The sequence below is a fragment of the Chionomys nivalis genome, chromosome 8, assembly GCF_950005125.1.
Source record: "Chionomys nivalis chromosome 8, mChiNiv1.1, whole genome shotgun sequence".
NCBI lineage: Eukaryota > Metazoa > Chordata > Mammalia > Rodentia > Cricetidae > Chionomys > Chionomys nivalis.
In genome coordinates this window covers 22,279,050-22,307,025 of record NC_080093.1, presented here as the reverse complement: position 1 = coordinate 22,307,025, position 27,976 = coordinate 22,279,050, and the positions used below count along the sequence as shown (strand labels likewise).

The following is a 27,976-nucleotide window of genomic DNA, read 5'->3' as shown; positions in this document are numbered from 1 at the left end:
AGCTAAGACACTTCTTTAACTTACCTTAAGTTCTTCTTTCACCTGCAATACCGTGTTTGCTTTTTTCCGCCTCTGGCAAGGGATACTGTTGAAAGTTTTTACTGTTTATGTTGTATCTGTATTAGACCTCTGAATATAGAGAGAAGAAAATCCTTGTTGCAATTCCTGTTCCAGTCCTACTGTGAAGCCTACAGATGGAGCAGCTGCCCAGGGCATGACTTTCCTTGCCCTGCCAGGTGTGGCAGAGAAAAGAAATGGTTGGGCAGTGTGAAAAGTGGAATGGGCCCCACAAACACACCGAAGCTAGACATGGCACATTTTAATCATTCAGATTTGCCTTTTTGTCTAGTATCTATTTGGAAGAAGTTTTTAAGGGCATATAAAAAAAATGATAAGGGTTCATGATTATATTTTCTGCATTTAATTTATTTAGTATGTATATTTTTATTTTTTATTTGCATCCTAAATACTTTCTTTTAAAAATATTTTTGTTAATTCTTTGATAATTTCAAGCCTGTACACAGTGAATTTTGGTCATATTCACTCTCTGCTCCTCCCTAACACCTCTCATATCCACTCTCCCTCCTAACTTCATGTCTTATTTATTTGTTTGTTTGTTTATTTGTTTATTTATTTAGTATACAATGTTCTGTCTGTGTGTATGCCTGCAGGCCAGAAGAGGGCACCAGACCCCATTACAGATGGTTATGAGCCACCATGTGGTTGCTGGGAATTGAACTCAGGACCTTTGGAAGAGCAGGCAATGCTCTTAAACTCTGAGCCATCTCTCCAGCCCCCTAACTTCATGTCTTCTTTTTTTTTTATTTCTATCCCACTGAGTCTAGTGTGTGCTACCCATATACTGAGAGGTGTAGGGCTACCTGCTGAAGCTTAGTGAGAACCTACCAGGGTAACACCTTTAAAGAAAACTTTCTCTTACTTCCAGCAGCCATCAGTTTTCAATAGCTCCTCAGTTAGGGGCGGGGGCTCATGAATGCCTCTTCACTCTGTGCTGGAATACTGACTGGCCTCATCTTGTACAGGTCTTGTGAAGGCAGTCACAGCTGCTCTGAGCCCATGTATGCAAGGGTCCTGTTGTGTCCAAGAGACAGAGTTTTACTTGTCTTCTCCCAAACCCTCTTTTTAGACCCTTCTGCCCCTTCTTTTGAGATAGCCCCTGAGCTTTGAGGGAAGGGGGCATGGTATAAATGTCTCATTGTTGCTGAACACTTCCCAGGCACTTATTCTCTGCACTTGGACAAGTTGTCAGTTTCTGTGTTAACAGCCAACTGCTGCATAAAGAACCTACCCAGATGAGGTTGGAGTCCTGCGCTCATCAGGCTTGTGTCCTTATTCTGAATGCCATGTCTACATTTGTCCCTTCCAGGTACCCTTCTCTGTCTCCTGAGAAGTCAACACAGCTGTGAAATCTGTGTTTAGCCTTTAAGTTCATCTTTTTCTATTTTTAGGAAATAATATGTGGCCAGCAGTTGCTGAGTGGAATGTGCTGCAGATTTGTGTAAGGTCTAGTTGCTTTATATTGCTCATCATCTGTTTCTTCCATCAGATCCTGAACCTTTCTAATGATTCTTTCCCATTTAACTTAATACATCTCAGTAATTTGACTGTTTATAGTTTCTACTTACTGAGGTATTTTCCTTGTTTCTTAAAAGAGTTTTTTTTTGTTGTTGTTGTTTTATTTTGTCTTTACAAGAGAGGATTTCTCCGTAGCTTTGAAGCCTATCCTGGAACTAGCTCTTGTAGACCAGGCTGGCCTCAAGCTCACAGAGATCCTCCTGCCTCTGCCTCCTGAGTGCTGGGATTAAAGGCGTGTGCTACTACCGCCTGACAAAAGAGTTTTTAAAGGTTTCCTTTTGCTCTTTGGTCATGTTTTGATAGTTTATGTGAAGTTTTGTCTTGTAGTCTAGTAACTGGGCTTCCTCAAAGATTCTTTTATTAGTTGCTCTCTCTTCCTTAGAGGGGCCATGTTTTCCTATTTGTTATATGGTTTGTAGTTTTTATTGATATCAGGCATTTAAAATGAAGTAATAAGGCAGTTTTGGACATGAGTATTCATTCATCCTTGGGTTTGTTGGTCCTCCTGTTGGCACTTTATTGTTTTTCTGGACTGGATTTATGAAGTCTGTTTTCTTTGTGTGGCACTGGTCTACTTGCTTAGCTTAATGGTCAGCTAGTGATGGAGATTGCCCCTGAAGGCCTAGGACCATTAAATACATGTCTTGTAAGAGACTCTGTGTGTGCTGAGGCATGCCTCAAAAATCCACACAGAAGGCCAGGCGGTGGTGGCGCACGCCTTTAATCCTAGCACTTGGGAGGCAGAGGCAGGCCTCTGTGAGTTCGAGACCAGCCTGGTCTACAAGAGCTAGTTCCAGGACAGGCTCCAAAACCACAGAGAAACCCTGTCTCGAAAAAAACCAAAAAAAAAAAAATCGACACAGAAGTTAATGATTCTGCTTTAGCTTTCATTTCCTGCTTGTACAAGCCTCAAGGGGGGTCATAATGAGAGCTAAGACCCTCTTAGGCCTTTTCTGGACATGAACCCTACCCCAAAGGAAAACTCTTCCAGTTTTCCAGGAAAATGTCAGAGGGTTTTGTTGTTATTGTGTGTTTGTGTTGTTGTTTTGTTTTCAGACAAGGTTTCACTGTGTATTCTTGGCTGACCTGGAGCTCACTACATAGACTAGGCTAGCATTGAACTCACAGAGGTCTGTCTTCCTGTCTCCCAATTGCTGGAATTAAAGTATGGGCCACCACACTCACTATATGTCAGAGTTTTTAAAAGATGTCTCTGGACGTGTTATTTTCCAATGCTTACTTTTTAGCTCTTGGTTAACCATTTATGAATCAAAAGTATAACACCATAGGTATCCTCTTTATTTAAAAAAAAGTCCCTAATTGTTTTGACAATACCCATGGGGAAAGGCATTTTTGCACCAGAGAACCCTGATTTAGGTCAAATAAAGATATCCCTGAAAATGTGGCTGGAGTTGATTTGCATATATTTACATTCAATTAGGAGTCAATTTGCATGAATTTACACTGTAATAGGTATTATGTGCACACCTTTAATCCCAGCACTTGGGAGGCAGAGGCAGGTAGATTTATGTGAGTTCAAGGCCAGCCTGGTCTACAAGAGGTACTTCCAGGTAGACTTCAAAGCCACAGAGAAACCCTGTTTCAAAAAAACAAAAAACAAAAAAAAAAAGAAAGAAAAAAAGAGAGAGATGACAAAATATACACGAGCATGTATTTAAGTTATGAGTGAATGCTATACCATTTTATAAGGTACCTTAATTTATTGTTTGTAATGAGAGGAAGATTCTGAAACCAGCCATCTGTGAAAACAAGTATCTTCTATTTTCTCTGTGATATCCAACTTACTTTCTCTTAGTGACTCTGTGTGGTGTCTGCATTCTCAACAACCTCTGCTTTCTGGCTTCTGTTCTTCCTAAGGGCCGTTCTCATAGGCTGTTAGGAGAACAAGTCAGGGGTTCTTATGTGATGGTTAGTATTGTCAACTGGACGAATCTGGAATCATCCAGGAGATGGACCACTGGGCATCTTGTTTGTTAATTGAGGAAGGAGGGCACTGTGAGTGGTACCTTCTTCTGGCTGGGGTCTGGGATTTCTGTAAGTAAAGAAAGGTTACTGAGCAGCAGTTAGCATCTGTGTGTGATGAATGGAATAAACAGGGTCTCCCTTAAGTTGGTTTGTCAGGGTGTTTCATCAGAGCAGTAGGGAAGGAAACGAAGACAGGCCTCTTAAGACCAAAAGGTTGACAGTAGAATTAGGAAGGAAACAAACATGACACCATTCAGATCAGCTTTGAGGTGTCAGAAAACACCTTTACTGTATAAAACAAAACACTTAAAATTTAAAAATTTAAGGACACTTGCTTCTGTAACTGTTTCTTACTGCTGTCTTTTGTCTCCTCAGGATGCTCGACATGCAGCAGAAGGGGAAATATATACCAAACTCAATCAAAAAATTGATGAATTTGTTCAGCTGGCTGATTATGACTGGACTATGGCTGAGTCGGATGGAAGAGCAAGTGGTTATTTAATGGATCTTATTAATTTTTTGAGAAGCATCTTTCAAGTGTTTACTCATTTGCCTGTAAGTATAAATCATTTCTGATATTGTAAGTTTGTTTTCTAAAATCCATCTTAGGATTTAATATTGGGTGCTTTCCTGTTTAAAGCAACCTCTTTATGCATTTATTTTTCTATTATTATACATCACTTGGTAAAGAATCTAGCTGAAGTTGTCTGAGGTTTTAATTCATTGTACTTTTTAATTTAAATAACTATAGCTTCCTGTTAAAAGCAAAAAAAAAAAAAAAAAAAAAAAAAAAACAAAAACCGTGAAATCAACAGTATAGATTTAAATAGAAATAATCTTTAATAGGAGTTTGTATGAAAGTCAGTATAATCAATAGTTTTTTTCTAGCTTACAGGGTACAAGAAAATACTAGATATTTTAAATTATCTGTCTGTCTATCTGTCTGTCTATCTATCTATCTATCTATCTATCCATCCATCCATCCATCCATCCATCCATCCATCCATCCATCCATCTATCTATCTATCTATCTATCTATCTATCTATCTATCTATCTATCTATCTATCTGTCTGTCCATCTGCCCATCCATTCATCCCAGATGACTCTAGCTTGTGTCAAGTTGACAGAAAACTAACCAGCACATCCTATTGCATAAAATATGACCATGAATACATTTTAACAAAGAAGAGGTTTTATTCATGTATTGGTGCCAGGCCTATCCAGGACTCAGGATTCCTAAACATAGCACCCAGCCATTTCAGTCAGGGGTTTACAAAGGCAATAACCACAAAGTTACATTCTGTTTAAGTACAAGCAGTAGGTTCTCTCATGCAAATAAACTTTTGTCTACAGAGGCAGAGACAGCAGTAAGAAATTAACCCTTAATAGCCCTTAACCTCTGGCGGTCTAATTTTACTTTTTTTTTTTTTTGCTTTATTTTCTTAAGCACAGAGATTTTAAACTTTTAAACACCAAGTTAGCCATCAATATAATGTTAACCATCACAGGATACCACCAGAGTTCAACAGTGGGGTTACTTATAGGACTTATAGGAATATGGGTAAAGAGTTACTTACAGGATCATAAATGATTCAAAGACAGCTATACCACCAGGCCCACCCCATCATGGGTGACAGCTCACAAAAGCTGGGGTTCTGGAGCACATTGCACAAACTGCAGGCAGCTCAACAAGTTAGAGAGTGTCTCTCTTCTAAGTGATTCTAGGCTGCTTGGCTGGTTTCTGCTTCTTCTAGGCAGGTGACCTGGTCTCAGTGACTTCTTTGCTCCTTGATATGTTTGTGAGTGACTTTCAACAGCTTGGCCTGTCTGCTCCTGCAGGGAGGGGCCTAGTGAATCTGATCAGTTTCAGGAACTTCCTGAAGCTATTTTGAGTTGTGTACTTCCTATCTAAAGAGCTTGTCTGCAAGATGAAATGTTTTAATCTTGAAGAAAAATGTTATACAACACAACTTACCTGAGCCATGTGATCATGACCCAGTGCAAATATTTCTTTCTCATTCCAGCCCAGGACTGCTCTTCTGAATCACCTTAACCCCTACTTTTAAAAAATGGCTTTATTGAAGTTTTTGTTTACTTTTACTGTATTTGTTTTTTTCTGTCTCTAGTTGTGTGTCCTTAACAGCCAGAATAAGAGCTAATACATGATTAGATACTGAAATTTCTTCTTATGGGGTCAACCTAATTTAGCATGTAAAATTTAAATGTTTCTATCATGTATTCTCCCTTTTCTATTGTCCCTGTCTTCTGATTGGTCTGCGCCAGCTCTCTTACCTTACTTCTGTTTGTGTATCCCACAAGTGCAGGTTGTGTTTTCTAAAGCATGGCCTAATCTTACTTTCCATTCAAAACTTAAGAGTTTTTAGTTGTGCTAAATTAAATAAAAATTCCATGGGCTAGTAAAAAATAGCCTTTCTTGATACATTTCTGAATACATTACTCAACTTGTGCTTTATCCAAACTGGCATATTTATTGTGTCCTGAATCTATATATCTTAGCTTTATTTATAGCTATAAAATGCTTGGATCTTCTTCCAGAGTTCTCTCTGATGCGGCCTCTTTCACACAGCTTTTGTTGATCACACTACATGAGGTTACTTTCCCCTTCTACCCTTTCTTTTCATATTTTGCCTTCTATGAATGCTGTTTCTGGATTCCTCCTTCTCTCATTAGAATTTTATCCCCTTATAGGAAATGTATCTACTCATCTTTGTATTTTCTGTAGTATAATACAGAGTACTTGGTAATCATTTTTAAGTAACTGTAAGAGAAATAGTGAAAACAGGGATTACATTAAGTTCTTTCTGCAGGTCAGCCATGACTAGAGTGAAACCCTGTGTCAAGAGAACATACCTAAACAGAAAATGCCTTTCAAAACTGCACGTACTGAATGCATTTTCCTTTATGTGAAGAACATGAATGGCCTATGTGTTGGTATTTAAAGCATTTAATTGCCCAAACATGCAAAACTCCACGAGTATAACAAAGTCTTTTTTTAGAATGTGCCTTGAGTTTTATTATGTAAATTCTTCATATTTATTTATCTTTCTGACTGTGTTTGTGCCTTCAACGCTTTCACTTTTCAATGATTTTCTGCTCCTCAGGAGGGAAGCACACCTACCCTGTCACAGACACACTTAGTACACATGGCTCCACCCTAGGCCTGATGACTGCCTCTTTGTTTTAGACAGTCTCATAAGGACTTAGGCCTTAGAGCACGAGCCCCTCAAAGTCTACCTGGGCACACACCACCTGCGAATTTTGGTGCTTTCCCAGTCTTCTTGGTATAAAGGTAGGCAGTCCTATTGCCAGGAGTTGGAGACCACCTAGTTTTGTTAGTGACTGTATTGCAGAAAAGCCTACAGTGGATGTCAAACGTGGACCATTTTGAGTGTCTGCGTGCCATCCCTGGAAGACACATAACAAGTTCTAAACACACTATGATCATGTAGCTATTTCAGTATTTTCGGGAATGGTAAGCTGGCCTTCTGTCCGTGGCTACAATCTGCCCCTTGAGCTACTGTCTCTGAGGGGCTTATTTTGTTGTTGTTCGATCATTTCCATTGTTTGCTGAAGTTCATGGATGGTACATGATGGACATGAAACTGTTTCCATCCCAAATCCTGTGCATCTTCATTACTTTCTTAATATGCGAAAGGTATTCTGTTTCTCCTTTAGTTTCTCATGGCTGCCTTGATAATGCTGGACCTCTTTTGCCAAAACATTTCTGAGAGATTTTTTTCTTATTTGTTTTGCTTGAAAAGAATACTTTTACATTCAGCAATTTTTTCATGTATTCCAGAAATATTCTGTTTCTATAAGTTTTTCATAATTTTTATTTCTTTAAGATGCATATAACATACCAGCAAAGTTTTGCCCATTGAGGATTCACATTGAGACCGTGAACTTGGTGTGCATTGGTTGTTGATGTCTCAGTTAACTAAATGCTGGCTAATCTTGGAAAGAAGTTTTAGTTCTAAGTGAATGTAACAGCATTCTCAAGTTCTCTCCCAGTGTTAAACATTGTAGAAAGTACTATTCTGAATTGCTCCTGGTCAGGACTTTATTAGAAGAAGTAATAGCAATAATGGAAAGGCTCTTATTATCAAATAACCATGGGAGTTTTGTAGGAAGCTAGTGGATTAGGACAGGTCTCAAAGCCTGGCTGTAAGTTACCAGGGAGAGGAATGCATGTGGACGTCATTAGAACAGATTCAGTTTGTGGAGCAATGTACACGTGTTCTAGAGATACTGTAGCACTCTGTAGCAAAGTAGTTTTAGTTTAGCTTTGTGAGATAGGATGTTGCTGTGTAGCCCAGACTGGCCTTGAACTTGCAGTATCCTCTTGCCCTCTCTGCCTTCTGTAGGGACATGTATTTAATCAGTGCCAAAATAAGAAAGAAAAAAAGCTTTTTGGCTGAGAGTGAGATATGTATACAATCTCAACAATTGGGAGGTAAAGACAGGACAACCAAGGTTATCACAGACACACATGCATGCACACACGTACACATACAGTCGAGTTCCACGTTAGCTTGGGCTATAGTCTCATAAAACAAATAAATCGCAAGTTTAGACCATGGTGGCGCATGCCTTTAATCCCAGCACTCGGGAGGCAGAGGCAGGTGGATCTCTGTGAGTTCGAGACCAGCCTGGTCTACAAGAGCTAGTTCCAGGACAGGCTCCAGATTTTCCTGCCTCTACCTCCCAAGTACTGATATTATAGTCATGCACCAACACACTCAGCTTGCATTGTATTTTCAGTTATGACTGCCTATACCAGCTACCACATCTATTAGTAAGTTGCCATGGATTGATATTTGTCAAATTTACTAATATATGGGAGTTACATCTACAATATAACCTGTTAGTGACTCTGGCAACTTATTTGGGAATTTTAAATTATAACATCAATGTAGAATATTGAATTTTCATTGCTATATGTTTCTGGAACCCTGAGCTGTATGCTGACCCAAAAAAATGTGGAAATTGCCCTGCTCTCAGTGAGTTTCTGCTTTGATAATGGTTTCTGGTATGTTTTACTTTTTCAACCTAAGTTCCCTAGATCAGTCATACTACTCAGTGTCAACTACTGGAAAAAATTAAGTGAATCTTTAACTTCTCTTGTTTGGTTGATGTTTTTGTTTGTTTGATTGATTTTTTAAAAGTATTTTTCAAAGGTTAAGAGTTTTAGGACCTTAGTAATTAAGCAAATTAAATTCCTTATTAAGGCTTGGCATGGCTGATAGATGTTTGTAATCACAGCACTTGGGAGGTAGAAGACCAGGAGTTCAGACCTTCCTTGGATATGTAGTTTGAGGCCAACCAAAGCTATAGGTGACCTTATCTAAAATAAATAAATGAACAACAACAACAAAATACATCCACCCCCCCCTCCCAAATTGTCTTCTAAACCTTGACCTTTCAAGATTTACTTAATGCTTTTTTGCATTCTCTCTCTGGGACTGCCATGACAGCAGCAGGGATGCCTTTCAGAAAGTTCAAAAAGAAAAGAATGCCATTAAAGTCCACATTTAAAAGACTGTTTAAAAAATGTGCAATGCCAAAGTTAGATAAGCCATGACTAGGATGTGGAGGTTTTAAGGACATAGAAATGTGTGTATTGCAGGTAATCACCTCAGGAGAATTTGGTTCAATTTTCAGATAATCATGTTTATTTTATTCACATGCTCCCCCAAGAGCAAGAATTTATGCTATAGTCTCAAGTCCTTGTGGATGGCGAGCATTAGAGCTGCAGTGAGAAAGGTTTTGAAAGCCTAAGAAGAAAGATGGGAGTTTGTAGTTGACCGGGGACTGGGGTACGTGATGTAGCCAGTTCTTCCAGGGATGAGGAGAGATGGAGACAGAAAGTGAGCACGAGAGAAACACAGCTGTGCAGGGATTGAGGTGCTGGCTGTGTTAGATGGGTGTATTTTGATAAACTGTGGGTGTTTTGGCACAATCTCAAAAATCTGTCTTCAAGGTACTATTAAAGTCATTATTAAAACATACTAAAGAAAGTTATCTTGATATTTAAACCTTTATAACTCACCCATTCTTTATTATTGGGAATTTGAGACATTTTAGTGTGTTCATTTAGGAAATGCACTAAAACCTATCTTGATGGTTAAAAGAACTTTGTGCATTGTGATGTCATCCTGAGGGGGTTTCCATATTCTGTACTGTTTCAGGGCCTTTTCATTTAATAACATTTTTTTTTTTACAGTTGAGCAACGATACACTTACATGTAGCAAAACTTTAGGTTAGTGTTTTTTTATTTTTTATTTATTTTATTTATTTATTTATTTATTGGATTTTTGAGACTGGGTTTCTCCATAGCTTTTTTTGGTTCCTGTCCTGGAACTAGCTCTTTTAGACCAGGCTGGCCTCGAACTCACAGAGATCCACCTGCCTCTGCCTCCCGAGTGCTCGGATTAAAGGCATGCGCCACCACCGCCTGGCTTTTTTTTTATTTTTTAAAGACAGGGTTTCTCTGTGTAACTCTGGCTGTCTTGGAACTCGCTCTATATACTAGGCTGGCCTCAAACTCAAAAACACAGAGTTCCCCCTGCCTCTGCCTTTAGAGTGCTGGGATTAAAGCTGTGTGCCAGCACTGCCCAATCAGGTTGGGTCAGTGGTTCTTGATGTACAAACAGAAGGAAGAATTGCAGAGTTATTGAAGTAAACTGTTTTCTTTTTAATTAACTCTTTATATTTAAACTAAAAATTTTATTTCTACTTTTAATATTTAGTTCACATTTGATAAAAGACCCAATTCTCTTGGTCTATATATTTTAAAATATTATGTATTGTGACTCTTTAAGAAACTGCCCAATTCATCAAAACCCTTTTCCTTTCTTTTTGTTTCTAAAAAGCTTAGTTTACAGTCTCATAACTCAAGTCTCTATATCAAACTAAGAGATATTGCATTTGTATATAATAGAAATTTGCTGTTTGAACTTAATGACTGTAAAGAACAAGGCCAGAATGGATAGGTTCACTTAGCAGTGTTGGATTCAAATACACTGCTCTTTTGTTCTTTATTTTTTCTCCTAACTTTTGAAAACAAAGCCTGATGCTAACATAAAGAATAACACAGTGTACAGTATATTTCTCTCTGTGTATTTTTTATGTAAGTTTAAAAAATAGTTTGCTCTTCAAAATTGTGTGCGTGTGTGTGTGTGTGTGTGTGTGTGTAAAAAGGAAAATGAGTCCGTCTGGGGTTGTTAAGGAAGAGTAGGTCATTATAGAAAGAATGGTTGTGATTTCAAGAGGGTATTTTTACATCATATGTATTTGTGATAATGAAAGCAGCCTTAAAAATGCTTTCCAATAATTACTGTTGAAATAAAAATTTTCTTACTAGATATGTGAAATAAGAGAATGGTGAGACAAATGCAAACTTCAAATGAAAATTTAAAGTGCCAAATTAGTTTTTAAGTTTTCCATATTTCATCCACTATGATCTTAGACCTATGAAAACATTACTTTGAAACCAAAACAGTTTGAGCTATAATCTAATAAGATGTGTTGTATTTGTGTTGCCATGTTATTTTATAGTTCAAAAGAAACAGTATCTGTAGCCTAGTCTACAATAGTAAATTATTTTGGAAATGTGGCTTGACACACAAACAGATGTGTTTTCTTGATTTCTTTCGACTGAAGTTGGTGGTTAGTGGCTCATTGTTCTGTGATTGGCACCGAAAGCTTCATTTCACAGCTTGCAGTAGGAATCTATTGGGTAAAGAGTGGTTCTGTTCCACAAACGAAATTCAGAAAGTGTCAATCAACCTCTTACATGGGTTACTCAGAGAATGAGTTTTCTTACTGATTTCACTAAATGTCGCCTCATGCTGTCTTTGATTGGCATAGCCTGGCAGGGAGGATGGATGAATCTGTCACCAGCTAGTTAATTGTGTTGCTGGCCTCAGTCTGACATCAGGTCTTTGACTCTTAAATGGCTCAATACAAAACAAATTAGCAGATTGTAGTCATATTTCTCATTCTATATGCTCTGACTTTGGTGAATGCAGTCCATAAATCATATTGACTGACACACAAGCTAACGATGAAAGCTGCTTTTGAGACGAACGTCCAGAAAGCAGCGCTGTGAAGGTGCCATGGAAGGATGCATGTGGTTGACCCTGTGGGAATTTCCTAGGAGCCAAATGTCTCTTTGCCACAATTGTTCTTAGAAGAAAAGCTTTGGGTTAATGCAAAAAGGATCTAATATGTCAGCAGATTCTCTTTTACAAGTCCCTTTGAAATATAAGAAGTTTGTCTAAGGGTTTTCTCTCTTGGCAAGTTGTTTTTCAGAAAAAAAATGTTAAAGCAGGGTAAAAAAAGCATAGTTACCTTTTTAAGAGTTTGACAGGTGTTTTTACTTATTGAACTTTGTGTTGTTAAAGAGAAAGAAAATGCTAGTAAAGTTGCAAGTAATTTTTCAAATGAGGGCAGGAAATGTTTGATTGCTTAAACTATATTAAATGTACACTGCTCTGTTGATTATTTTGGCTTTGCTATAATGTTCTTGTGCATTAAGCTAGTTTTTAAAAGACAACTATAAAAGTGTTTAAATTTTTTGTTTTAGGATGATGCATTATTGTAAGAATCAATGTTACTAGTTATAATAGTGTTCAGGGAGTCAATGTTAGTAGTTATAACAGTGTTCAGGGAGTCAATGTTACTAGCCATAATCTAATAAGATGTCTTGTATTTGTTCAGAGAGTCAATGTTACTAGTTATAACAGTGTTCAGGCAGTCAGTGTTACTGATTATAACAGTGTTCAGGGAGTCAGTGTTACTGGTTATAACAGTGTTCAGGGAGTCAGTGTTACTAGTTATAACAGTGTTCAGGGAGTCAATGTTACTAGTTATAACAGTGTTCAGGGAGTCATTGTTACTAGTTATAACAGTGTTCAGAGAGTCAAATGTTACTAGTTATGATAGTGTTCAGGGAGGTGTATTTGGGTTATTAAAATGGCCAAGAGTCTTAGGCATGAAATATCAGTTGCAAATATGTTTTTGAGTGTAAAAATATTAAAGACATTAAAATTTTTCTATATAAAATAAGTAGATAAAATTTAAAAATTGTTCTTTATTTTCTGAAATCAAAGTGGATATCTAGAAAATAGTGTGTATCTTATAAAATATATGCTTTAAAAAATTTCAACAATCTGAATCTTTGATAACATTAACTTAAATTTTAATGTATAAAAGGAATAATTTATTTTATTTAAAAAATTTATAAAATTTTGTACTTCGTACTTTAAAACTTTTATCTTTGAGAACAGTAAGCCAGTATCCATTATGCCTAACCAAAAGAAGTTTAATATTAAGATTTTACTGTTATAAATAAATATTATTTAACTACAAAGCAAACTTTTGTATTTCCATTGCCTGATTCCACCAGATTTATGGAATTGCTTATAATCTTGTCATCATTTTTGACTCTAGAACTATTGTACTGTTATTTTTGCTTCTGAACCTATGTTAAAATAATGCCACTTAAAATGTGTAGAATGTTTATTAACAAAGTGAGTTAAATAATTTTTGGACAATTTATTAGTGTGCTTTTTCAAACTAGTTGCTAGTACTTTGTCATATAACAATATAATAGGCCATAGAGCTAAACTGATGGAGAAATACATTAAGCTAAAAATGTAGTTGTGTTCCATTAAGTCAAAATAACGTTTCTATGAAGTGTTTGCAAACATACTACACCGAAATTAAATGACATGCCTTTGATTTCTCTTTTTTCTGCTTTTATTCCCCTCCCATTCATATTGATATCATTCTGCTTGGAGAATGGAGCTGCATGTCTCTCAGACTAATTCCGCTTGGGTGTGGAGCCTTTTGAGCATGCTGGGTTTTTTATTGTTTGTTGCATTCTTTTTTTGGGCAATTCATCAGTATCTGTCAAATATATTGTTTGCATTGGCTTTTATCTCTGAGGTTTTTGATTGAGAAATTGACACTGCATGTCAGATATTTAGTTTTCTGCTATGCATGGTGCCTAACTGCTAAGCACCCATCCATAAGCAGTTTGGTTCTAGTCTGAGTTTTAATATGTAATTTAAAGAACAAGTATTCTGAAATGTATTTATTTTCCTTATGACTTTTTATATCAACTCTATGTAAACATTTTCTTTTAGTATATTGTAGCGTCTATGTTTAAAAGATGGTTTTTTAGTTTGTCCTTTGTGATTAGTAGGAAGAAAACACAATTATCAGATAACACTGGATAAATATTTGTTGATTGAAATGATGCAAACATGTCATGTCCCCTGAAAACCATTATTTTCCTAACCCTAATCCTAGTCTTTGACTCCCATCAAAGCAGTTAGCCCATCACCTAATCATAGAATCATTTGAAGACAGCCACCCTAGGAGGCTCACACTGGAAAACTTTGACCTAAATGAGTTTATACTGTTAAACATCTGCTTCAAATGCAAGTACTTCCTAAAGAAGCGAGTTATACATGGGATATGTCTTTAATCCCAATGCTCAGGAAGAAGAGATGGGCAAATCTCTGGGTGTTTAATGCTAGCCATAGTGAGTTTCAGGCCAGCCAGAGCTACATAGTGATACCCTAGAGTCTCCTCCGCCCCCCTGAAAAAGGCAATTTATACTCATTGTGATCCAACTGTGCAATATATACAGCAAACCTAAAAAAACTCATATTTTAAGAAAATTCAAGTAAGACTGTCAATGAAAGTTCATCTAGAACCTCTAGAGCTTAAAGTGAGTCGTGTATCATCCTGAAAGAGTGCCGTGAGTATTAGTTTCTGTAATTACATGCTGACTAGAAGTGAAGCTGAAGTCAGAGGAGCAAGCCGCTTTTCCCCACTGGTAACTGTGGTAACTCTGTGCGGAGGAGAGGTGAGGACTCTGTCTTGAAGTGTGCTTTGATTTATTGGTACAGTTTAAGTAGCAGTAACAAGAGCAGCTTATGTTACACAGTTGACTTACTTTGTTCTTAGACATATAAAGGAGAGCTCAGTGGGCATCATTTGAATAAGCTGTTTTGTCAGTATGGTAATTTAATGTAACAAATGCCATATTTTCTTGTGCATTTAAAATGTTACATTATTTCAAGAGATCTGAAATATATCTTCAAAATGTATAATTTTCATTTGTGTAGTTAGCATTTTAATAATACTGTATCCTGAGAAAGATGAATTTTAATTCTTAGGATACAAGTGCTCAGCCTTGTAGAATAGAAGCAGAAAGACCAACAATCAGTATTGTACCAACAAGAGTGCCCGGTGTACAATCTTGTGCTATTTTATGATGTATTTCCAGGCTTACTTTTTGTTTACTTTTGATTTGGTTGTTTGTTTTACATAGGGGAAAGTTGCCCAAACAGCTTGCATGTCAGCCTGCCAGCATCTGTCAACATCCTTAATGCAGATGCTACTGGACAGCGAGTTAAAACAGATAAGCATGGGAGCCGTTCAGCAGTTTAACCTAGATGTCATACAGTGTGAATGTAAGTACATATGGGCCAACTCTCATGCTTTCTCTAGAAACCTACATTTAATTATTATGGAAAGTTGCATATAGTAGGACAGCTTGACAAGGAAGAAGAACCAATTTAACTACATTTTTGGCAGATTTAGAAGGATAGTTAAGTCCTTCCAGGATGAAAAATTATCTCAGTTATATACATTAATAGCCTCAAAGAGCTTCACTGAAGTGGTGATTTGTATCAAGGTAGCAAAAGAAATGATCTCCTTCCTCTGGTCCTTCTTGCTGCCTCTCTGGAACTCTCCTAGGATGCCTGCTCTAAATGAAACAACGCCAAGCTTGTCATTTTTACTTTTCCTGAACATCTTAAGATCTTCTGCAGCAAATGGTGCTTCTACAGTTTTGTTCCTCATTCCTAAAGTGTTTTCCAGCCTTGATAGCTGCAGGTTTTTTTCTCCATCATTTTGTTTATACCGCAGGGTTTGCATCTGTGGTCTAGTATTGACATTGGCTAATGGGCTTTAGAGCTCCTGCTGTTAGTAGCCTTGTTACACACACCTCAGAAATGGGTTTGTATCAGACCTCCAGCCCTAACTAGCTAGCCAGGAACTTTGAGTCATTTTCCAACAGTATTCTCAGATGAATGATTCCCTGATTAAATGATGAAAGGTTGACAGAGAGGTCGGACGCCTCCACTGACAGTTGAAAGTCAGTAGGGCGGGGAGGGGGCAATGTGTGGGAGGAGGGGAGGGAAATGGGAAACGGGGAGCAGTTGGAAATTTTAATTAAAAAAGAATAATAAAAAAAAAAAAGAAAGTCAGTAGGGCACTGGAAAGATTGCAGAAAATTTTCTGGATGGGGGGGGCATAGTTTACAATTATATTATTTGAAAGACTAAAAAAATTAATATCAGCAGCCTTCAACTAAACCAGAAATAATATGGGTTTTTTCCCCGGTAACAAATATAAAATATTTGTGTGCCTATGTTTAATGTATTTTGCTAGGGGGAAAATGTTTGCCTTTTCCTAGAAAGTAATTCTAACTTTATTTTACCAGAAAACTTTTATTTTTCTCAAAGTAAAATTCTCATTTGTAAAATGTTTGTTTTGTATTGATAAAAATATTTGACCTAAAAATGTACCATTTAAAATTTTCTAAGCTCGGATCAATTATTATTCTCCATCTACAGATTATTTGGCCCTCCTCTCCATCCTCCTTTCTTTCCCCCTTTATCTCTCCATCCCTTCTCTTTTGTTTTTAATTTGCAGATTTAATTTAATTAGCAGATGTCCTTACAGGTCCACACATACTGAGTCTGGGTGGAACATCCCCACAGTACCTCCACTCCCTGCCTTCCCTCTCTCCTGTACCCTTCCACTCCAGCATTACATTTTCCACCTCCTTTTCTGGTGCTGGGAATTGAACCCTAGATCTGGCACAATTCTAAGCCTACCCTCCTACCACTGAGCAGTACCCCTAACTTAACTGGTTTCTTTAAGAAGTTGTGTTTTGAGATCATTACAGTTTGCTATTGCTTATGTCAATATTTCACACAAATATTGCTTGATTCATTTTGTATTATTTTGTCTTTAGTGTGGCTTCAAAATAACTAAGTATTTGCCTAACTGGCTGGTTCATTCGGTAAAGGCACTTTCTGCCATGCCTAGTGACCAGAGTTCATCCGCAGAGCTCACAAGGTAGATGAAGAAAATTCCCACAAGCTGCTCTCTGACCTCTACATGTGTGCTGTGGTGTGAGCCTGTGCTCACCTTTGTCTACACACAAAAAATAAATAAATACAACAAAACTTTAGTAATAATTGGTAGTTAGACCTCCCATTGAGTTCGGTTGTATCTTCTTGGTTACACGTGTTGCTAAGTGATAGACATTGTGATCTGCGTAGGCAGTTTTCTGGTGTCCAGCTCTTGTTCTTCTTCTTCCCTGTGAAGTACTAGAGACAAGCACATACTACAACCCCACAAGGCATTGCCTCTCACCCTCTCTAGGATGCTTCCTTCTTCTAGTCATTCCTTTGGCCGTTACTACAGGCACGTTGTTATTTTCCCAGAGAAGACCAAGAAAGGAAATGCAGTCTGGTGCCAGGTGCACGTGGGGCAAATCTTCCTCTGTTGAACTGAGTCTCGGCCCAGAGACGTGGAAGGAGGCCACTGAAGCTTGGCACCATTTCTTCTTCCTTTGTGGTTTTACCTTCGGTTGGATCTGCTCTTTAAGATTATCATGCAGAACTGCTCTAATCATTACTTTTAATGATTTTTTGGCTATGTTTATTTTTCCTTTTTGACAATATTTTTGTAAATTTAGTGTGTTTTGTAAATTTAGTTTATAAATTTATGTGTGTTCACGCATTTGTCATGGCATGTATGTGGAGGTTAGAAGACAACATGTAGGAATCAGTTCTTTTCTTCTATCATGTGGATTCCAGGGATCAAACTCAGGCCATCAGGCTTGGTTGCAAGCACCTTTGCCTACTAAACCATTCCACTGATGCCCTGTAATCATTATTTCTTAATATAGTATCACATATTCTGTTCTTACTGAACAAATATGAGTTTTTGTATGTTTATTTTACTACCTCCCATGTTGAATATTTTCCAAAAGGCATCTTTTAACTTTCAACAGTGAGTTTATAGTATAGATAATGATGAATTCTTCTGTACTCTTTCTTTTTTTTTTTTTTTTTTTTTTTTTGGTTTTTCGAGACAGGGTTTCTCTGTGGTTTTGGAGCCTGTCCTGGAACTCCCTTTGTAGACCAGACTGGCCTCGAACTCACAGAGATCCGCCTGCCTCTGCCTCCCGAGTGCTGGGATTAAAGGCGTGCGCCACCACCGCCCGGCTGTACTCTTTCTAAAAGAAAAAAAATATATACTCCCATCCACTCGCAACTTTTAGTGATTGCTATATGTATTGTGTGAACATGAAACTGTCTTTAATATTATAAGTATTTAAAAAGATGTCAAAAATAAGTTTTTATCATGTTTTAAACAATCATTTTTAAAACTAGGTGAGTACTTTTAAAATATAAAGCTTGTTTTCAACATTAATGCAATATATACATTTTCTACATGTTATGATAGGGAAAGAAGAAAGGTATGCAGGAAGAGGAATTTGATTAGATTGGGGAAGGCTGGAATTCTTAATAAGTAGGTGACAATCTTAGCATCTTGTCATTTGCCTGGGATATGCAGAAGAAATGCAAGGAGCCCAGATAAAGAATCTTAGAAGCTAAACAATCATTGAATCCCCCCCCACACACACAAACACACATGGTCATGGCACACCTGCTCTCATACTCCTCCATGGTGAGGTCTTCTGGCACTGGATACGGGAGCAGACTTGGAGCTGCATACTGTGCTGTGAAATAGCCGTGCTGTGTAGTTGTCCAGCCCTACCCTGAGCACCTGATTGGAAAGATTAACTATACTTCAGAAAATGTGTTCCGTGAGATACACTTTGCTCTGTTGGATTGTATTGACCTGGAACTACTTGCTCTCTGAGTAAGTTCTTTTAAGTGAGAAGTTCTGCCATAGCCTGGAGTTACCACTAGTCTAGATTGTGCCTTTTTGTTAAAGATGTTCTCACCAAAAGGGAAATGCCCTGTAGAGCTGTCTTCTTTATATGCATTAGAGAAAGTTTGCCCTTTTCTAGTTGAACTCAACTGCTCCCACTGCACATGACTGTTCAGATAAAATACAAACTAGATTTCAGCTACCCACATCCTCCTGCTACTCATTTGGTCATGTGTGCATCTGACATAGACTGACAGCTCTGTATCTACTTAGAGCAACGCTCCAGACACAAACCTTCATTCCTGAGTTAACTCTCTGAAAACTGCTCATTATCCTCTAAGTGTCCTCCCTGTTAATTTGACTGTCTTCACTGACGTTGTCTGATGCCTTGATCTAAGGATACCACTATAATATGCAGCTGGACTGCCAAGTACACTGTTCTGTTTTCTGCACTCTATTAACAAAGCCCAAACTGAAGGGCATGGTGGCACTTGTAGACTGAGGCAGGAGGATTGCCATAGTTCAAGTGTTTTAAAGCAGCAATGAAGAAAGCTCAAACTATCCTTTCTTGGTGGCCAGGATGTACTTTGAAATAACTGAAGCTTTGGCATTCTGAAATCCATATATAATGGGACTGGGGAGCTGGCACGGTCTGTAAGCATGAGGACCCACGGTCTTATTGCCAGCACCCATGTAAAAAACTGGGCATGGTGGCACACATCTGCAAGTGCCAGCTAGTAGCCAGAGACAGGTAGATCCTGTAGCTCACTTTGTAGCCAGACTCGCAGAATCACGAGCTCCAAGTTCCTTGAGAAACCAACCGTGTCTTAAAAATAAAGTGGAAAATGTGTGCTTGTCTGTGTGTGTGGGGGCGGGGGTGGTCAAAGGAAAATGCATGGTGTTAGTTCTGTCCTTCCTCCATGTGGGTCCCAGCGATCCACCTCAGCTTTCCAGATGTGGTGGCAAGTCCTTCACCACTGAACCATCTCTCCACCCTTACTGAGGCTTTTAAATCAAGACTTGATGCTAAGTTTGTACATAAAAGATACACGTGAGCAACCAGGGAAAGACAATCAATAGCACTCGATAGAAAAACAGGTGGAAAGACACTGGGCTTAGGAATAATGGAAATCCAGGCTCAAATGAAGCATCTTCTTTCTGTGAGTGATTGGGACAGGTTACACAGCTTGTGAGATTTGTCATGACAGTGAGACAGAATGCAATACGTCTGTGGTAAGCCGTGATCAAACCAGAAATGTTTAAAATAGGGACAGTTTAGTTCATAAAAAAGCAATTTATATGTTTATTTTATTGAAGAGAAGATACTGTTCTCAGGTAGTCTTGTCTCACATGGGCAGCTGATATTATTTAAAGAGATTAGGACACACACGAGAGTGAAGAAAATACAGTCCACTCATAGTGTGGACTGTTTAAGCGTGGAAAGCTGGAAGCTTTAAGTGAGCAAGTAGGCCCTTTCAGCCAGTAGCTCTGTAGTTCTGTTCCTTTGTTCCTGAAGGATGCCTGTATGGTCCAGATAGATTTTGAAAGAAATGCTCTTGTCTGCTTTACTTACTGTGGTATCAGCTCATAGAGGTGCCATGGTGTGTATGTGGGAAAGGGAGGAGGAGGATGTGTGTATAGACTTAGGCAACTCGGGCACGTGTGTATAATTGGACATGGAGGCCACAAGTCTATGTTTGTTTTCTTCACTTGCTCTCTACCTTATTTTTTGAGTCAGGGTCTCTCATTGAACCTGGAAATTGCTCATTTAGCTAGGCTGATGGAGTGAGCTCCAGGGATGTGCCTATCTCCACGTTCCCAGAGCTGGGAATATAGACACATGTTGTCACACTAGCTTTTTGCATGGGTGCTGGATATCCAGACTCGGGTCCTCATGCATGCGAGGCAAGGACTTTCCCGACTAAGAGCTCCCCAGCCGTGAGATTTATCTTTATATGTCTGGCTTATTTTACTTAACATAATATCTTTCATCTTAATATTGTTGCAAAATAAATTTATTTTTAACTTGGAAAAAAATCAAGACTTTATGAAATCTGTATCATAAGAAGCTATCCTGAGCGTCATATGGAAATTAAACTGGATCAAGGGAGAGGCAGAAAGCAGGAAGACGTGCTAAAAGACTTAAGCTTTTCCTTTTCAAAAATAAACAGAACCTGATATTAGGAAGTGAAAATACAAAGGAGAAATTGGTTGCAGACATTTTGGAAGGGGAAATATATGAAATTAGTGAATTCTTTGAATATGATATGATTAAGATGACAGAATTAGAAACTCACACAATGAGAGAGACCTAAAGAATATATCCTATAATTAGGGGAGGGTGTGAAGGGGGACAAAAAGAGATTTTCAGCCATATGGGACAGATTAATTAAATTCCACACCCTCCCCAAATGGAAAGACTAGGAAAACTGTGTCCATAGTGAAATGCCTGTAAGTTTTTATTTGTTGAAGAGAGAAACAAATGAATAAACTAGAAAGTCTCTGTGATACTGTCATTTCTGGAGTTCTACCATGGAAAGAGTTAAGACCATGTGGCCTGCTGTGCTTCCGGTCAGGACCATTTCACTCTTTGCTGTGAACATAGCTGACAATTATGCCCTTTGAAAACTTGATATGTTAGATAACTGTGCATAAATGACTTTTTATTTGTTCTGAGCTAAATAACCAAGGTTTCTTTGTTTCCTTGTGAAATTAATTTTCCTCCCCATTCTGTCATTTTACTTTGGAACTTGTTCTAGGTTTCTGTTTTTGGTTTTTAGTACTTTAAATCAATACAGGGTCAAACTTGGTTTTAAAATGTTTGTACCCAGAAATGTGGACTCATACGAACTCATGAAGAACTTTTGTGTGTTTGGAGTGCTTCACTCCCTCTTCTCAGTGGTCTTAGTATGTAGCCCAGGCAGGCTTCTCAGTTCTAGTTTGGGCTCTGCCTTTAATTTGGCATATCATTCGAGTATCAAGAAACCTCAGAATTTTCCCTAAAACACAGGACTTAGAGTTTAGGATTTCCCTGATTATCTTACTTCTAAGAATGAGAGACCATGAATTTTAAGGCAAATGAAGAGTGTAGAACATTGAGACCATATGTTAATTGAGTCCTTCATATTTAGTCAGTACGTGGTATTTAGAAGCTACAGTGGTAAACAAAACAGAATAGGGACATTGTTACCCTCTTGGGATTGAAACCCAGTGAGGAGTCAGTAACAGATATTGAAAATTGTTTAATTCTGTAAAAAATAAATATTTTGAGAATATAGATTTAAAGTATCAAGTAGGGTCAGTGCATGACTATGTGGACACATTTGCTTGCCTTGATTACAACTGCAGTGCTAGTGTATCTGCATGTTTAGAAAAAGGAAGATGTGTACTTGGGAAGTGTAGAGCTAAGTTCTTTTGATCCACATTAAACATCTGAACCTATTATAGAACAAGTTAAAGTTCTTGATTGAGGGTGATTTGCCATGCTTGTCATAGGCTGATATTCTAAATCTGCACATATGTTTTGTTTCATGTTTATTAATGTGTTATATGCCAATGTAGGTACCTTGCAGATAGAAATATATTGAAGAAAAGATAAATCTTCTTACTAAATTATTATAAAAGTATCTCAGAAATCATTCACACTACTGACAAAATACAGGATATTTCCAAAGCATCAAGAAATCATATTCTACTCCGTATTTAAAATAGTCCAGACTAGGTCTAGAATATATATATATATATATATATATATATATTCTAGATATATATTTATATCTTCCATGCATTCTATACATATATCTCATGAGGTTATGATCTACTAAGAGTTTAATATCTGAAATCCATAGGTATTAGAAAAGCACTATATCATATATACAAAAGTTTGAGGTGGTCATGCACGCCTTTAATCCCAGCACTCTGGAGGCAGAGGCAGGCAAATCTCTGTGAGTTCGAGGCCAGGCTGGTCTACAGAGTGAATTCCAGAACAGCCAGGGCTACACAAAAAAGAGAGGTGAGAGAAAAGAAGGAAAAGGAAGGAACAAAAGAAGGAAGGGAAGGAAGGATAAAGGGAAAAGGAAGGAAGGAAGGGAAGGAAGGAAAAGCTAAACACTATATAAAAGGGAGCTGGTGCCTGCTAGTCTATCCTGGGGATTGGACCTACCTTGTGCACAGTCAGCAAATTCTCTACCTCTGAGCTACATCCTGGCCTTTTCTGCTTTGAGACAGAGTGTCACTAAATTGTCAAATTGACCTCAAACTTTCAGTCCTTCTGCTGGGATTACAGGGGTGGCAGGCAGCACAGTGCCTAGCTTGACGTCTGTTTTGATGGTTAGTTATTGGGGCATTGATAAATCTACAGGTTGGATAAAGGCTTAACATACCTAAAGGCTAAACAGAACAAAGCAAGCAAACAAAGCTCACTAGCAACAAAAATCTTCGTAGGTTTTTGTTGTTACTGGTGATAGTCATGATCTCATCTCTTGTTTTAACCTTGGTGCAGATCTGTGTCTCCAAATAAGAATACTGAGAAAAAAATCATGGGGATGGTATACAAAGACTATTTCAGTGTCATGTTTAAAAAGGAGCTGAATGTTGGTTTCTTTGTTTGGGTACCCAGAATTCTTCCACACTTAATGGTGTCCCAGCTGTTTGATTGAGGGTCCTTTGCTGAGGTTTACTTCCAAGAAATGGAGAGAACTAGACATAACTTTGTGTCAAAATGGAACAGTAAATATTCTTAAGGCTTGCATTTCTCCACTGAGATCTCATACATGTCAGAAGCAAGAATGCTGACTCCTGACAGCCCCGCAGCAGCTTCTCTGTATCATCAGGGAAACCACTAGATGGTGCCGTTAGTCATTCCTTCTTACAATGCGTCTTTGGTACTTGTCTAGCAAAACTGAGTTACAACTAGCTATTTTAATTTCAAATTTACCTAGAAATTTGTGCATGCGCATGTGTGCATATGCACAAATAAATGAATAAAAGTTTAAAACATTTTTTTTCACAAAATTTTAAAAAGAGAGAAAAGAGGAAACTGGGGTTGGCAAGTTGACTTACAAATTAGCTTACATGCATGCATATATATCACACACAGAGACACACATACACGGGCGGGGGGGAGGGAGAGAAAGATGCATGCACAAATGAATGTAAAAATAGCCGGCAGTGTTGGTACATGCCTTTAATCCCAGCACCCTGAAGACAGAGGCAGGCTAGTCAACAGAGCAAGTGCCAAAATAGACAGGGTTACACAGAGGAACCCTGTCTCAAAAAAACCATCCAAAATTAATAATAATAATAATGATGATGATGATAATAACAAAATAATAATAATAAACAATAATAAAGTCAAATTAGAGGCAACAAAGCTTGTGTTTGGTTTTTTGTTGTTGTTGTTTTGTTTTTTGAGACAGGACTTCTCTGTGTAGCCCTGTGTCCTGGAACTTGCTCTGTAGGCTAGGTTGGCCTCAAATTCAGAGATCTGCCTGTCTCTGCCTCCCTAGAGCTGGGATTAAAGGCGTGTGCCACCACTCCCTGGTTTAAGATTATAAGCATGATATTTAGAATAGCCTTCTTAAGTTTTTAAAAATTTATTTCTTTATTTTATATCCCATCCACAGTTTCCCCTCTCTCCTCTCCTCTCATCCCGCCCCCCCCACTTCAATCTACTCCTCTTCTATTTCTATTCAGAAAAGGGCAGGCTTCCCATGAATATTGACAAAATATGGAATATCAAATTGTAATATTGTATTAAGATTGGGCAAGGCAACCCAGTAATTTTTAAAGTTTAGAAACTATATTAAAATATTTTTGATGACCAAAATCATTATATGTCTCTTGAAAACATCTTTAAAGACATAGCTGAGGCCGGGCGGTGGTGGCGCATGCCTTGTGAGTTCGAGACCAGCCTGGTCTACAAGAGCTAGTTCCAGGACAGGCTCCAAAGCCACAGAGAAACAACCCTGTCTCGAAAAACCAAAAAAAAAAAAAAAAAAAAAGACATAGCTGAGTAACAAAGATGATATCGTAGTAGAGACCCTTCATAGAGTCAGTATTGACAGCAAAGAATTATCTTTTACTATGTGTTTCTTCATTTGATACACATTTGCTTACTATTTCCTGTACGCCAGACTTGGGAGATATAAAGATTAAAAAAAAAAAAAAAAGAAACACTGCTTCCTAGGAGCTTTCTGTTCAGGGGAAGAGCTTATTTCAGTTTTGTTGAAGAATGTGTTAGGAATATTCTCACCCACTCAGTTATTCTGATATAAATACCTAAATTTGTACACAGTATTTTGTATTTACACTACCCAGTAGCCATATGTGACTATTAAATTAGATTAATATGGAATAAAACTATCAATCCTGAAGCACAGTTACAGATTCTTTCCATCATCGCAGGAGGGTCTGTTGAACCATTGCCATTCTAGAGTTAATCAACAAACCAGATAATATGTTCACTACAGGCTGTGCCCCGCTAGAATTTCTTGCTTGTTTCTTTTCTCTCTGTTCACTTATTAAACTTTCAATGCACATTTACTATTTAGGTGGTAGGAATTAGGAACAAAAGTATAATTCTTACAATTGGGGAGTTCATATTTTCATGGGAAAACTCAGGCAGATAAACAATTAGAAGGCAGCAGAATGGGCACCGTGGTAGGATTTGTACAGGAAGTTACAGTGAGAACACAGGAAACAGCTTACAATCTCCAGGGATAATGGAAGACTTCCACAGAAGGTGATGATTGAATTGAAGGATAAGTAAGAGTTACACAGGTGGGAGGGAAGAAGGATGCTGCAGGCAGGAGGATCAGAGGCATTACGAAAAAAGACTGGTGTTCAAGGAAGTCTAGGCAACCTTGTTTGGAAAGAGTTTAAGGAAAGTCTTAAGAGATCAGGCCAGAGAGATAGGCAAAGGCCACTTTTAAAAGACCTTAGTCTTGTTTTCCTGTGAGGGTGATGGTAAACCATTAAAGGATGCTAAACTCTGAAATGCCCAAGTAACAGTTATATCTGACATTAATCACTGGAAGAAAAGGAAAGAGAAGCAGCCAATAGAGCGGACTGGAGCGTTCATTAATCTAAGCAAGAAATGCTGATGGCTTGAGAGAAGAGAGAGCAGAGAACAGGAGAGACTGTAAAACAGGAGAGACTGTATTTGAGTTTTAAAGATATAAAGGGAAAATACAAAGTTGCCAGTCAAATTGAGTAGCCTGTTATTACAAATACTCTCTGTGTTGCATGATTTGAGATTGTTAAGTTACCTTCTATCCCTAAAAAATATTCGAGAAAAAGCCCTAAGAGTTATAAACTGCTGCTTTGTCTGAAAAGGAGACAGTATGAGAGACTGAATACTTAATCAGATTCTGGATCAAGTGCCAGGATGCCAGATTTAGCTATGTGGTCCTGGGAAAGTTACTTCACTTTTAATTTTTCTATGCCGAAAAACAAAGAGCTGGGCACCTTTAAACTGGGTATTCTTTACTGGGAAGATTTTATAAGCTGTTAGCCAAAATAAATTGTTACAATGATCAAAGCAGATGGTATATGAGAAAGTGTTTTATGATCTGGAAGATGCTGTACAAATTTATATTATAATTTTGACACTAAACTCTTGGGTTTAATGCCAGGCCAATGAACTTTTAACTATTGTATCTTAAACAGGAATCGAGGGGGAAGAAAAATGACAGTTTTTTTTTTTTTTTTTTTTAAGACTTCTGGTGCCAGGCATTTTGCCATGGCCTGGTACACTCCAGAAAATTGTTTCAACATTGGTCTCTTTCTGAAGTCAGAGATGGTGGCACACACCCATGATCCTACCATGGGAGGCTGAGACAGAAGGACCATATGTTTGGGAATTAAGAATATTACAATTACAAGCATGGTTGAATTTGAGCTGCTTTCTGTGTCTTACAGATAAAATTAACCTGTCTTGTAGGAAGGCCTTATGTGATCATAGGGTTTTTTTTTTTAATTTTAAAGATTTTTATTTTTGGTGTATGTAGAAGTATTTTGTCTACAGGTATGTGTATGCACCATGTGCATGCCTGTGCCATGGAGAACAGCAGATGGGGGCAGATCCCTGGAACTGGAGTTAGAGATGGTTGTGAGACACCGTGTAGGTTATGGAAACTGAGCCTTGGCCCTCTGTAAGAACAAGTACTCCTAACTCGTAGGCTGTCACCCTCCAGAAGACCCTTATTTTTTTTTATTTTTTTATTTTTTGGGATTTTTCGAGACAGGGTTTCTCCGTAGCTTTTTAGTTCCTGTCCTGGAACTAGCTCTTGTAGACCAGGTTGGCCTCGAACTCACAGAGATCCGCCTGCCTCTGCCTCCTGAGTGCTGGGATTAAAGGCGTGCGCCACCACTGCCCGGCCCGAAGACCCTTATTTTTAACAGACTGTTATAATTGTTCTTATCATCCTTCAATTAAAGTCTAATAGGAATAGAGAAACTTGGTTATCTGGGACATAGTAAGGACAGGTAGAGTTACCACTGTAGGATGCCTGCCATTTTTCATTGTGGACAGTACCATTGACAAGTCAATTAGCCATCAGGTGAGAAGTGGTTAGATCTTCTTGTTAAAAACTTGTCTTCTGGTTCTGGAGGACCCAGGAAAGGTGAGTTTAATCATCTGTTTCATGTCTTTACCTGGACCCCAGCAGAGACCCAAGAAGTGTGTTTGTGTGTTGGGAGTGATGGCACCTCTTAGTTAATTATATTTGAAAGGTACACATCAAAGTGACTTATCCATTAGCCAGGTTCATTTGCACTGTAGTACATTCAATTGCTCGGGAGGCTGAGGCAAGAAGACCATTTGAACACTCAAATGTGAACCCAGTCTGGACAATTTATGGAAATGCTATCTAGAAAAAGAAAAAAAAAAAAGGAAGGTGCAGGCAAGAGAGGCAGAAACACACACACACACACACACACACACACACACACACACACACACAGAGAGAGAGAGAGAGAGAAAGAGAGAGAGAGAGAGAGAGAGAGAGACTGAGACTGGCTCTTGAGTGAGCCTGATTTGAGGAGAGGCTCTTGTCTACACTGGGCTCCCTCTTTTTTTTAAGTTTTAAATTATTCTAAATTATTACTTTTTTTTTTTTTTTACTGATTTTTATTGAGATCTACATTTTTCTCTGCTCCCTCCCTGCCTCTCTCCTCCCCTTCAAACCTCTTCCAAGGTCCCCATGCTCTAAATTTACTCAGGAGATCTTGTCTTTTTCTACTTCCCATGTAGATTAGATCCACATATGTCTCTCTTAGGGTTTTCATTTTTGTCTAGGTTCTCTGGGATTGTGATTTGTGGGCTGGTTTTCTTTGTTTTATGTTTAAAAACCATTTATGAGTGAGTTGGGCTCTTA

At 38.1% G+C, this 27,976-nt stretch overlaps 1 protein-coding gene across 3 annotated transcripts in view; it reads left to right on the top strand.

Annotated features, from left to right (window-relative positions):
• Nucleotides 1-27,976, top strand: part of Exoc6 (exocyst complex component 6) — a 150,621-nt gene that overhangs the window by 87,578 nt on the left and 35,067 nt on the right. For 2 of the 3 annotated variants that reach the window (XM_057778887.1, XM_057778888.1), the window contains exons 18-19: nucleotides 3,958-4,137; nucleotides 14,953-15,094. In XM_057778887.1, coding sequence (XP_057634870.1) covers nucleotides 3,958-4,137; nucleotides 14,953-15,094 — 322 coding nt within the window. The remainder of the gene's footprint in view (nucleotides 1-3,957; nucleotides 4,138-14,952; nucleotides 15,095-27,976) is intronic. The other variant, XM_057778889.1, reaches the window with a different exon arrangement.